The sequence below is a fragment of the Neolamprologus multifasciatus genome, chromosome 8, assembly GCF_963576455.1.
Source record: "Neolamprologus multifasciatus chromosome 8, fNeoMul1.2, whole genome shotgun sequence".
Classification (NCBI taxonomy): Eukaryota; Metazoa; Chordata; class Actinopteri; order Cichliformes; family Cichlidae; genus Neolamprologus; species Neolamprologus multifasciatus.
Genome location: NC_140446.1, coordinates 19,441,993 through 19,455,261, shown reverse-complemented (window position 1 = coordinate 19,455,261; position 13,269 = coordinate 19,441,993). Strand labels below are relative to the sequence as shown.

The 13,269-nt window shown below is 40.0% G+C and overlaps 1 protein-coding gene across 1 annotated transcript; it reads right to left on the bottom strand.

Moving 5' to 3' along the window:
• On the bottom strand, positions 1-12,446 carry wipi1 (WD repeat domain, phosphoinositide interacting 1). Its single transcript, XM_085170050.1, has 12 exons — positions 11,937-12,446; positions 10,813-10,895; positions 10,246-10,415; positions 10,054-10,150; positions 8,805-8,902; positions 8,610-8,702; positions 8,460-8,530; positions 5,983-6,090; positions 4,106-4,270; positions 3,890-3,997; positions 3,394-3,533; positions 1-3,177 (listed from the first exon to the last, which is right to left on the bottom strand). The coding sequence occupies exons 1-12, from the start codon at positions 12,011-12,013 to the stop codon at positions 3,056-3,058; spliced, it is 1,332 nt and encodes a 443-aa protein (XP_085026176.1). The 5' UTR covers positions 12,014-12,446; the 3' UTR covers positions 1-3,055.
• Between the last annotated feature and the right edge of the window lie 823 nt (positions 12,447-13,269).

Below are 13,269 nucleotides of genomic sequence, written 5' to 3'. Positions count from 1 at the left end.
TTGTTGCAGAGGTCAAATCATTTCTGAGATTTAATGAGTCTCTGGTGTAAATGTCCAGTATTGAACAGCTCAATGCAGCTTACAGGTGCCCTAACAGCGCCACCTTCTGGCAAGTCATATTACTATGTTACTTATTACAACAGTACTATAAAGAAATGTTATATACACATTATACACTGTAAAAACCCATTAACATATATTTTACAAATGTTAGGTCTATGTGTTGATGTGTAACACGTTACACAAAAAGGATACTTAATGCATTAATGTAAAAATAACTTGACGTATATGTTAACATATTCAGAATTATTAAGTAAATAACACGTTTTTTAGGCTTGCACTGAAAACAATGGACCTGTAGCTTTGTCGTGTACAGCTCGTCCCAGGATTTGCATTTAGCTGTCGACTGCTGCACCCACAGAGCAAAATATTTTATCAGGTTACATTTGTGACTCTGCAGGATTTTTCAGTCTCGTGTATTGCTACCATAATTAGTATCACAGCTGCATCGGCAAGTCATATGATACTTATGGCATGTATCGTGATTTAAATAGTGTATCGTATAATATCTATGTATAATTTATTGTGAGTGAACTACTGTTTGTCTCTCCTGAGGTATCATACATTTTTATGACCACTGATTGAAATGTTCTGGAGCCCCATACACAGGAATGGCCCTGATAAATGTCCTAAGACTTAACATTGCACTTGGCTTGTTAAGAAGTAAAATCTTAGGTGAGTTTTAAGCATAACTCCCAGGGTCCAGTCACACTAGGGAAAACAGTGGTTGGAGACTGCTGTGCGGGAAAAAAAAATTATGCCTGTATGCAATTAACTTGCAGTGGTATTGCCTTTGAAATGGTCTCTTCAAAGACAGATCATTTTGAAGCGATGATCAGCTGCTGCCTTTAAACCAACTTTGGTGCATCAATTTGGCAATAAAACTGGGATAAAACGGTAATAAGACGAAGTCAGTCTGCTATAAATTTTGATTAAACAGGGTTAAGTTGGCACTTAAGCGCTGTATGCAATACCCTAATTGAAATCTGTTGCCGTCTACCTCAGTCCTCAGTCAGTCCTACCAGAGCCAGGGGTGGACTCAGCACCAGTGGACTGGGAAAACGTTATAAATTTATAAACAAACAGCTGCAGCTAATTCATTCCATTAATGACCAACATTATATCAAAAGCAACGTAATTGTGTGGCTCAAAAATGAGGATACCAGAAATGTAATAACAACACAATACAGTTTGAATTCAGACTTCAGGGACGTTCTGCTCTGAAAACAGTGGGACAGTTGAGAAAAGTGAGAGAAGGCGGAAGGAGAATCAACATGTTTATGCTACAACACATTAACTTCTAGTGTGTCAAACTTGATACATGAGTTTTAGAGAATCTTACATCATCAGTGTGATTTCTTTCCCCCCTGAAAATTTTTTTCAAGAAATAAATTGCAAAGAAAAACACAGATGTGGTAAGCATGATACAAGTTAAAACTCATATATCAAAATTAATATTTAATTAATTTTAAAGCGTTAGAAGGGTCAATAAACGCTCAATTTTCAGTCTTAATTTCATTGCTCAGACTTTAAAAGGATAAGGGTGATCTCTTATTTTGTTATGAATAACTGGGGACTGTGTGGCCCTGAGAAGGTTCAGGTGGAGCCCAGGTTTTATCCAGAGATTTACTTCACTGCAAACACTTCCTTCATATACCTGAAATCTATGTACACTTTGTGAATCTGAATTGGAGTTATGCACCTGGGCTGCTGTCTCACATCCCACAGTTAGAAAACCTTGAATTAAGGCATCTGTTAAGCATAAAATATTAATTTAACTAATCCTAACATACTATAACATTCAGACACTGCTATAATACACTAGCACAGTCCCACTAATAGCTCCATTTTGAAAGACACATGTAATGTATGTATTAGTGTCTGTCGAGGGAAAGAAAGAAAGAGAAAGAAAGAAAAATGAATCTTGCTCTGTGTGCACGCTGCTGAGAAAAGGCAACGCTAAAATGTGATTAAACACTGTAACTCACTGTAAAAAGGATAACAAGCTGTATACTCATATGTGGTTTTCCTACAGCCTTCTGAAAGTCTGAACATAAGACATGCTTTACAGCATTAAATTCAGTGCAGCTTGCAGTGAGTTGCCCACCACAAATCTTTGTAACTGACACTGACACGATTCATTGTATCCTCACTTGGAGAAATAAACATGATGGTGCAGACGAGATGCTCATCCACGCAGACTGACTCCGGCTTGCAGCAACTTACTGCAACATTTTGGCGATCTATTTGCATTTATAAATAAGCTGGCAATTATTTGGAAATCTTGAAATAATTTGGAGGCAGGTTGCTTCCCCCCAGATGACCTGTGCAAATGCCTTGCAATCATATCAGAGGTTGGGGGCACTGTACACACTTGGTCAACAATTTGTATTTGGTCCAAAAAAAACACTAGCGATTGCCAATTTTTTCCTAGTGTGACTGAGCCCATAGGAGCATTTTTGTTATTTTAACCCCTGGATATTATTGAGCTTAAGTATTGTCGGTCAGCTCATACTACTTACCTGCTCTTTAGGTTGCTACCATAGTAATGATTTGTCATTGGACATTATATATATTCAACAGTAGTATAAAAGTCAGAATTTCTAGCTGTGCACAGTGATTATTTCAACATGTTTAACACTGTTGTTAGTGGTAGTATATGGGAGTTAACATTAGGATGGTTCAGACAGCCTTTGACTTAAAGAACAAATGTTCTGTTGGTGTTTTCTTTCTTTAGGATTAATGGACCTTCTGCTCTGTTTTAGTGTTTTTTTTTTCTATATCCTTTACAAATAACAATGGGTACACAAAATACAGAAATACAAGAAGGTAATATCCTTCCAAGATTTAACTTTAGGTGTGCAGGGTAACTTGTGAGAGGGTTGGGAAGCCACAATGTCGCAACACATTAGGAATATTTTGTCCAACCTTCCTACTAGAAACAGGTAAGTCTGGTTTGTGTGCAGGGGCAGGGAGGGTACCCTGGGGAATTTGGTCAGTTATTCTGGTTTCCAACCGGAGGGAACTCATTCTCATCATCCAGACAAACGGGGCCCTCAGCAAATTCGTGCTCGGGGATGACTTCACCCTTCTGAGCTCCACCGTCTTCGGAGTAGCCTGGAAAGAAGCAAAGAAAGAGCATTTTAAAATTTCAAATATTTCTGATCATATTTGGATGGCTAGGGTTTTAACTATAAAGAAACAAGCTTCATTTAAACAGGAGTCGCTTGACAACAATACTAAGAGTTGAACATACACACACAATTTACAGCTGTGTTTAATAGCCTTTAAACATGACTATGCTCATTTTATAATGCCAGCCCTAAATCTTACCCATTAGAGTGGTGGAGGAGGGTGCGGTCGTGGGGAGAGCCACAGTGGCAGCATATGTTTGGCTAGCTGGTTGTGGAGGGACATTCTCGGGGTTCTCCTCTTCCTTCTGGTCCACCTGCTCCTCATTGGACTCAAAGAGCCTGAGGAAGCATGGAAGAAATGGGCTGAATAGGATTTAACACCGAAGATAATGCGACAACAGGAATACACAACAATGTGAGATTTTTAAACAGCAACAAAAGATGGAAAAGTATGGAAGTAAGGAAATGGACAACTGTTTAAATGCATACAGATACAAAAACATAGCATTCAAGCCCTTTCAGCTCCTACATGTGATTATATTTACATCTTCATCTTCACCTTTCTTTCTGCCTCAAGATGTCTAACTTTTCAGTTAGAGTAAGTCAAGGGGAACCAAAATAAGTATACATTTTAATTTAGAATTAGGATTTCCTGACATATTTATAACCTGTACATCCCACGAAGATATACACACCTGTGCTTTTGAACAAGGACACACTCGCCTCCATCCTGTGGATCTACATTATAGATGTAAAGATACCCATCTGAAGATGCCACAAGCAGGCGAGGAAGCTTCTGAATCCTGACAACAGCATCAACAAAAACAACACACACACACACAATATAAATGAACCTGCACAGATACAGACTTGTTTTTTTTAATATACCTGTATAGTTGTAGTTCTCTTACGTAGCGAGGGCACAAATGTTCTTCAGACCGAACATGTTGAGTCGCACTGTGGCAAAGGCTCTGTCCTGATTCATCATGTCAGATACCTGAGTGGGTAAGTAGGTACTGGCTGCTGTGAACATTTTCCCCACATATGCTGACCATGTAGGGGACTCTTCCTCTTGGCTGGAATCAAACAAGATGCTTTGTAGTTAAAGAGAAAGAAAACATTTAACATGAATAAATGACTACTAAAGATAACAGTTTTATAATATAATGGAGCAATGAGAGTTAGAAAAAAGTGCTGTTTTTTAATAATAACACAGCAGAGAGGGCTAGGCATTCATTTACTCTGGTTAGGAAGAACAACGTTTGAGACAAAAGCATCTCAACTGTCAGTGAGTCCCCCGTGCAAAATAAAATAATAGTAATGGTGAAGCAGGATAATACTCATCTAAATAATGGTTTATTATCAGTTATCACCAGCCACTTTATTAGGTACACCAGTTCTACTAAAGTTCAAACCGAGCATCAGAGGAAAAAAGATGATTTAAGTGACTTTGAATGAGGCTTGGTTGTTGGTGCCAGATGGGCATCTCAGAAACTGCTGATCTGCTGTGATTTTCTCGCACTAACATCTCTAGAATTTACAGAAAATCTGAAAAAGAGAAAATGTCCAGTAAGCAGCAGTTCTCTGGGTGAAAATGCCTTGTTGATGTCAGAAGGTCAGGAGAAAATTACTAAACTGCTTCAAGCTGACAGGAAGAAAAAAACAACTCGAAAAACCACTTGTTACAACCAAGGTGGGCAGAAGAGCATCTCTGAACACAAAACACATCAAACCTTGAAGCAGGAGGAGAACACGCTAAGTGCCACTTCCTTCAGCTAAGAACAGGAAACTGAGGCTACATTTCAAAACTGGACAAAAGAAGATTGTATAATCTGACGTGTCTCAATTTCTGCTGAAATATTTGGATGGTAGGGTCAGAATTTGGCATAAACAACATGAAAAAATTGATTCCTCCTACCTTTTATCAATGGTTTAGGCAAAGTTGGCCAAGAAAATACTCCTCCACACATGTAATGGTGTGGGGGAGTATTTTGTTGGCTAGCTTTGGGTCCCTTAGAAACAACTGAGCATCATCTAAATGTTACTCAGCCTACCAAAGTATTGTTACTGAGCATGAACATCCCTATACACGGTGCACCATTGTCTAATAACACCCTATATCTCAAAGCTCAAGCCATCCCTTTCTTGATCATGACAGGGAGTCTGCTGTATTCAAATGGCCTCCAGCCTCACACCTTTTGGGATCTGATGAACAGGAAATTTACAGCTGACCAGCAGGCAGATCTGCAGCAGCTGTGTGATACCGTTAAGTCAATATGCTCCAAAAGACCTAAGGAATATTTTCAGCATCCATCCATTATCTTCTGGTTATCCAATACAAGGCTGCAGCTGTTAGGGCAAGAGACAGGGTACACCCTGGACAGGTCCCCAGTCTAACACTTAGAGACAGAAAACCATTTGCATTCACAATTTAGAATCACCTAACCTAACCCCACTAACTGCATGTCTTTGGACTGTGGGATTAAGACAGAGTGTCTGGAGAGAACCCACGCAAACACAGGGAGAACATGCAAACCCCACACAGAAACACCGTGTTGAAATTCTGCCATTAAAAATTAATGCTGAAGAGAAAAAGTGGGTCCAATCCAGTGCCAACTACTTTTTTAGATGCACCTAATAAAGTGACTGTGAATATTTACATTTAATTAACATATGACTTTATATAATAGGACAATAGGATTAATATTATTCTCAACACAATTTTCTTTTCAAAATTAGATAGTGAGTAACTGTAAAAAGAAGCTTGAAAAAGGAAGAGAGAGTCAACCTTGGGCTGTGCTGCTCCAGTTTAAAGATATGGACCGTCTCAGTGTTGCTGGAGGCACACAGGAACTGTGCATCTGCACTGAAGGACAGCGAACTGATACTAACATATCTGGAACACACACAGGAAATAGAAAGAGAAACAAAACAGTGAGATTTAATTTCTTTTAAGTAATCCAAAACTAACATTACAGTGATGTATTATTAAAGCCCGTGCACGACTTTGCCTTTAAGGATTTTTGTCTGAGATAAGAAATGACTCTGCAAACCTTTGCACACAGTCCGGTCACAGCAGTGTGAGTGTTGAAACGCTGTGTATGACAGCCTCCATACTATCTTACAGTGTAATGTTTCCATGACACCACCACTCACATTACTGTTAGTCAGTCACTGACACTGGAACCTGCTCAGCACATTCACAGCCATGTATCATTGGCTGTTGAGCAGAAGAGCAGTAAAGTATCTTACTCACCAAAACATGTAACTGGTGAGCAGTGTTGGGTAAGTTACTTTAAAATAGTAACTTAGTTACATTACTAGTTACTTCTATCAAAAGTAACTCAGTTATTTCAAGTTACTCGTTACTTTCAAAGTAACTAGTTACTAGGGAAAGTAACTTTGGTTTTACTCAGAATTCTCTTGTTAATGTGTTGCTTCCACAACTTTGCCAGTCTTCTAGCTTGCTTACTTGCCACAAGTGCACCGTGCCACCTACCAATAGAAAGGAAAAGATAATGTGCATATTTCCACGAGAGAAATCCCACGCCTGGACCGTCATTGACTGCTGCCATGATTCTAGCCTACGTCACAGCGTCATGTGCGCCTTTTACATCCAACACAAAAACTGCAGTCGTGGTGCTTTGATTGTACTCAGAACTCGGAAATTCTGCCTTCTGAATAGGAAGATGTAGGTAACACCAGACTGCAGATGAGCTGCATACAGGGCTGGACTGGGACAAAAAAATCGGCCCGGGCATTTTGACTAGAGACTGGCCCACCATTATAGGAAAGATCATAAAGCCTTTGAATGAAAACAAACGCTGTTGTGACAGTGATGTACACTGTTTTGATGGTATATATGCATCAATCTATCAATCCTTTGTTGTAAGATTCAGATAATTCTTTTTTAAAAGCTAGACATTTTAAATGAGAATAAGAAAGAAAAGTATTTCTTTGTGCCCCCCTCTCCCTGTTAATGCCCATCCTGCCCCCCTGGCAAAACTTTGCTAGATCCGCACCTGCACAGTTACCAGCTGTCAGCTACCTAAAAAAGGATCCTGGGGTTATCTGTCTCTCAGAAACAGTTCATAACTTCCCTTCAACTCATTCATGTCACCTAAAAGGTAAACCTGTTTCTCCATCACCTGTTCAGCTCTGATGATTCAGTAAGGACATCTCCTGGTTTCATCTTCATGTTTCCCTCTCACCAGATAACCAAACCGACATCATGACCAGCAGCTTTTTTGCAGCTGTGGCTCCAGCAAACATCAGCTGATACTAGAAATTAATATTAAATAAATTCTAACAACAGCTGATCAAGCTTAAACGTGCTGCTGTTGTTTAACGCAACATCGGCTGGTTTCCTCTTTCTGGCGCAAAGTGGGCGATAAACAAGCAAGAGAGCCGATCAGCTGATCATTGATCAGTTTTCATGATTGAAGTAGAAACGGGAGAGAGAGGGGATAGAATGAAAGAAGAAGAGGCAGCTGTGCAGCAAAGAGACAGAATAACTCCAGCTTTGTGTCTTTTTCATTGTAGCTGAAGTCCGGGACAAACTGTTCCTTTTCACCTCAATAAGAAACGCGTAATATTTTCTCTGAATACCAGACGGGAGGGTTGGCAACTCTAATAACTTATGGACAAAATAAAGTTCAACATCATTAACTTCATAGCACCCACCCAGCTGTATAGAAACTCCGTCATGCTAGCTAGTACGCAGTACGGAAAAAGTCAGAATAACGAAAATAAACTCCACCTAAACTTGGTTTATATCTGACCCAGATAGACTGCAGGTCATAACTTCTTACCTGAAGTTCACACTTGGACCGGCGGCTGCCTCGGGTCTCTTTTCCTTCTGCGTCCCCTTTCCCTCATCCACCTGCTGCCTCCACCACTTGCTAATGTTACAGAATCTGTGGAAGCTCCGCGATAGCCACCACACGAAGTAACGAGTAACGACCCTATCTAAATCCCAGTAACGACTAACGCGTTCCTGATTTTGGCATAATAACTAGTTACCGTGCTCGTTACCACAATAATAACGTAGTTACTGTAACGCGTTACTTAATAACGCGTTAGTCCCAACACTGCTGGTGAGTATTACCAGATTCATTTGCACTGCTCACCTTCATGTCACGAGAAATTTATTAAACCTCTTCCCTACATTATGAATCATGTTTGTTCAATGATTTTTTTTCCTTTTCAATTCTGACTGCTGGTCAGTACTTGATGCCTAAACTACGAGAAAAGAAGAGTAAAGACCTTTTCATGCCTCTGCGAAATTCAAACAGCTTCTGTCCTTCAGGGATGCTGAAGACTCTGATGACAGTACCCTGTGGAGGAAAGCGTGGTCAGGAGGGACTGATGTGTAACAAAAGAGAAGGAAGGTGAAAAAGGGAATCAAGCCCTCACCTTCTCCGAAGCACTAGCCAGCTTCGTGCCGGAGGCGTTGAATGTGAGAGCTGCCAGGGGACTGTCATGGGCCTGGATCAGCGTCACAGTGCTCTAAAGGGGCAACAATGCTCTTTAACACAAGGCTGCTCTTTTCCCCCATGGGGTTTCCAGGTGACATGAAAACAGCTGCATTTCTTTCCTTTGTTGCCTCACCAGATTGTTGGCATCATAGACTGTGATCTCTCCCATGGTGGCGCTACCGGGATACGCCAGGAAGGAGTTGCCATGGTTGATGGAGAGTGCACAGAGACCTATAAAGGAGACAAGAGGATTATTTAGTATTTTATCGTTTTTTTTCTTTTCATAATCACTGATTTGGCTTTTTTGCCTATTGGAGTTAACATGCATTATCTAATCTGACTTATTACTTATAAAGAATAATGCTGTCGGGCCTGTGAATACATTGGATCAAGCAACTGTTGCATGCTTTTTTAAACGCAGTGCTTTGGAAAGCCTATGAAATGCAAAATTCTTATCACTGTTACAGGAACTGAAGCGCCTTGTCAAATTTAATCAGTATTGATATAGCAGAGTCCATTTGCTGACTTTATGATTGTTGTCTGCTTGTTTTGTAAATTGAAAATGTATCCACAGTGGCTTCCAGTCAAAAAAGTAATGTAAATTCCACTTGCATGATTAAATACACAGCTGATAATACTTTTCCTTACAGTCCCCCAAATATTCCCATATATTATTCAAGTGTCACAAAATGCATAAATTTCATTGCATTGGATAGCATAATGTCAAACCAAATTGTAGCTGCATTTATTTTCTCTGCACACAGTAACTTCTAACTCTCTCTTTAATCACTTAATCACCTTTAAAGCCAACTGGAATCTCCGGCAGGCTACGTAAAAGACATGCTGATCCCATCTGAACTGTATGCAGCCCTCATAAACAGTATGGCAACCTTAAAATCTCAGCTGAGCCCTTTCTGGCTGTTCTAAGGTGACCATGTGTCTGCCATCAGGGCCTCTCGGCTATTGTGGCTCGCAGCTTCATTGACTTCCCTTAGATCTTTTCTGAAAACATGTTTTATAGACCAGGTTTTATGCGATGTGTCTGTTTGTCTTTCTGATATTACTTTGCTTTTGTTCTTTTTCTACTGACATTTTGCATTCAGTTCTATGCCCCTTTTTCTTGTATCAATTTTATCTTCTTTTTTTTAATCTATTATTGTTTGCGATTGCAGACTGGCTTTACCTTCTAAGCATCCTTCTTTTGCCTTAATTAAAAAACTTTCTAAAGAGTTTTTAAAGGTGCTGTACTATTATTAATGCTTCAGTGTCTTCCAGCCCACAGAACAATTTGGCAACATCTGGCTGTCTCTCTAACAGTTGGGGTTTTTTTTGTCATGTTTCAGCAGGCAAAGCTTTAATTTCTTCCAAAAGCTGTAGTCTACCTGAGGGGTTGGTGGGTGTGTTGAGCAGCGTCTTAAGGAGCTTCATGTCTTTGATATTGTGGATGTAGATCGACTCTTCGAGGCACACCACGAGCCGCTGATGTTGAAAGAGACACGAGCACAAGAACATGTAATTATCAGCACAAACCGGGATGATAAAGGGGTATGCAAAGCTGTCGCTCTTGTTTTTACCTGTCTGTTGAGCCTGACAGAGAGGATGTTGTTGGAGTAGCTGTAGTTACAAATTTCCGTGCCTTTCTTAAAGTGATAGACGTTCATTCGTCGTGGCATGGACAGACTGACCACAACCACTAGGCTGCTGGAAAACAGCCGCTCCACTATATAGACATCTGGACACTCCACTGGGGAAAGAAAAACAGATGAATCTCTTGAATACTTGCATACTTCTACTCAGAGAAGTTATGGAAAGTACCTCATGTCAAAATTCATTCATAGTACATTCACAGTATCCCATCTATTTGTGAGCTGTGAGAATGGTTTGACCTGTCGCAGACTTGCTGCCAGTCTTCGTGGCAGCCTTTTGGTACAAAAAAAAGAAGAAGTGCCCCGTCTGCGTTTACCTACCTTGCACATCAGACTAAACATGACTTGAACAGCCTAAATTAAGGTGAACATGACCACAGCTCAAGCTATGCTGTGCAGACCTCTGTCACTGTGTACTCGTGTCATATTTAGGGGGCAGAATGCAGGTTGGTTTGTTTGCTGATTAAAGAGAGTGAAGAACAGTGTCACTCCTACCCCCTTCATGGATGCAGTCCAGTTTGTCCACAGCTGTGACCGAGAAGAGCCGGTAGCCAGTCTTAGTGCCCACTGATAGAGAGCTACAATGGAAGCACACCCAAATACAGAGCTTTTTTTTAGTAACACTGTAGTTACAAAGTATACCATCAGCCTTTAATTTAAGTTGGATACATTGGAATACCTTAAAAAAAATAATGTCTTTAGTATTATACACCAACACACACATATGGTCACTAGTATAATACTGTAAACCATTGTGAATGGTTATAATGGATCATAGATACCAATGCTGTAATAGCTACTTTCTAAGCAAGAAAATAATACACTGTGGCCTGAGTTGACTTCCTTACAGCTCTACTGATAACTAACCCATCATTGTCCATGATGCAATAGTAGCATGACCATAACTGACAACAGGGTTAGCACATGGTTATCAGATCACAGAACTACTTTGTTAGGCTTAGGGCAGCTTAAGCCTGCCACAAAGAATTTCAGGCAAACATCTGTTTATGTGCATAAGTCTTTGGCACCTGAGTCATTATCATGCTTAGGCAACAAAGCCTTAAAGCAATTACCATTAAAAGCGGTTAATTTCCATAAAGATGCCTGCCTTCCTAGCTCAGCTGGAGATGAGAGGAGCACAATAGCATTGTGGTCAGCAGGCTTATTTGGCCGTTTAGCCAAAGGAGTTCTTTGTTTAAGGAGACACACATTAAAATCAAGAGTTTGTGAATTCTTGGTTCAGTATGAGATACTGTAAAGCAGATTTTTCTTAAAGCTCCTTTATTTTCATTATTAACAAATAGCACTGCACGTTGACTGGGAGTGTAAGCAAGAGACTGTTAATCTGTGTTACTACAAGTTTGGTTATAATACTAAAAGACTACTCTAAAGTGCAATAGGCCACACAGTGGCCTACTTCATATCCAGCTCTATGGGACTCTCGTCTAGAAGTTTAAATGGTGCACACAAAAAGGTTACTTCATTTTGCATGCGCTCACTTTGCAGGTCCCATCAGAAAATAAACCACATTATAGAAATGCAGCTGAAAATAATTATGCAACGGTCAGGTGTATCAAGGAGATTGAGTTCATGCAGGGCCCAGCTCGCAGGTCGCTTACGTGGTGTCCTGGTTAAACGAGGCACAGATGAAACCTCGATGCACTCCGGGGTCGTCGGATAAGTCCGGTGACTCCATCCCAGCAGCTGAATTCCCCCTCCTCTAGAGGTCGGAGGCCTTGGGCCTGGGTCGATCCCCGCCGGAACCCGCTTCCCCTTTTGCTGCTCCCCGACTGTAAGCGCCACGCTCACACTCTTCGGGGACAGGAATGTCCGGGCAGGCTGGCTCAGATGGTGCACATCGTAAACAGGAGCGTGAGCTGCTATGGCTAACCGGAACGGGAGCAAAGATAAACAGGAACAGCTCACTGACGACCGTTTCACTTCGGAGAGGCTACACTCCCGTTGTTATTATTGTGTTATTAACTTCCAGTGTCCACACAGGAAAACAAAAACAGCTGATGGGAGGATGCGTCACCCTGAGGTACATCGTGATTGGCTTTCCAACCATACGTCTGCACGCCTCTCTGGCTTTTCTATTGGTCAAGTTGATAAAAATCCAAGAATGGTTTTAGCAAACAGCTATCAATCAACCGAGCGGCTTGTTTAAGAGGAAAAACTGGTGATTGGCCAGTTTTGCTTTCAGTCTTGTCATGAGGAATTGTTTTGATGATTTGATTGGATAAAAACCCAGTGACACGCAAACAGCTTAAATTACAGTACGCAATTTTTGGTAATAGTTTACTTAAAAAAAAAAAGTAATATGAAATTAAATATACTATTATAATATATATGTAAAAATATTTTTATGTAAGAACATTTTTAATTTATTCTTATACGAAAATATTTCTATTTCAAAGTTTTGGTTTAAAGCATTGACGTGAATTCAGGTTTTTAAAACAACTAATAAAACTAACCATAAAAACAAACAAAAGATTAAGTAGTTTAAAGCTTTTACTATTAAGATAAAACTGTGACCCAAAGAAAGTCTTTCCTCTTTCAGTTCCTACTTGCGTTGGCTGTTCATCTCTGTTGTGTCTATGTTCGTTTGTCATGCTTACAAAATAAAAATGTAAATTAAAAACTTGGATGTGCAATACATTACTGAGTCATTATTGTTAGCTCTATGAGCCACGTCTAGATGCAGTTGAAGTGCAGACTTCCTGCTTTAATTTAATATATGATAATAAGGGATTTTTTTTTCTTTTTGAGAGAAATAGCTTTCAAATTCAGTGGCACACTTGGCATCAGTTTCGGACTTTTAAATACTTAACTGATGTTGAAATTGTGAATAAATATCCCAGTCTTGCAAAAGAAACAGCAACAGAGTTTGGAAACAGGAAACCTATTAATTAATACATTTCTTATTTAAAAAAACGTATTAAAGTGACACAC

Coding starts and splice junctions, on each gene's coding strand:
- wipi1 (XM_085170050.1), bottom strand. CDS start 12,013: ATGGAGTCACCGGACTTATCCGACGACCCCGGAGTGCATCGAGGTTTC. Junction 10,896..11,936: donor TCGTTTAACCAGGACACCAC/GTAAGCGACCTG, acceptor CTTCCATTGTAG/CTCTCTATCAGTGGGCACTA. Junction 8,531..8,609: donor TGGCTAGTGCTTCGGAGAAG/GTGAGGGCTTGA, acceptor TTTCCTCCACAG/GGTACTGTCATCAGAGTCTT.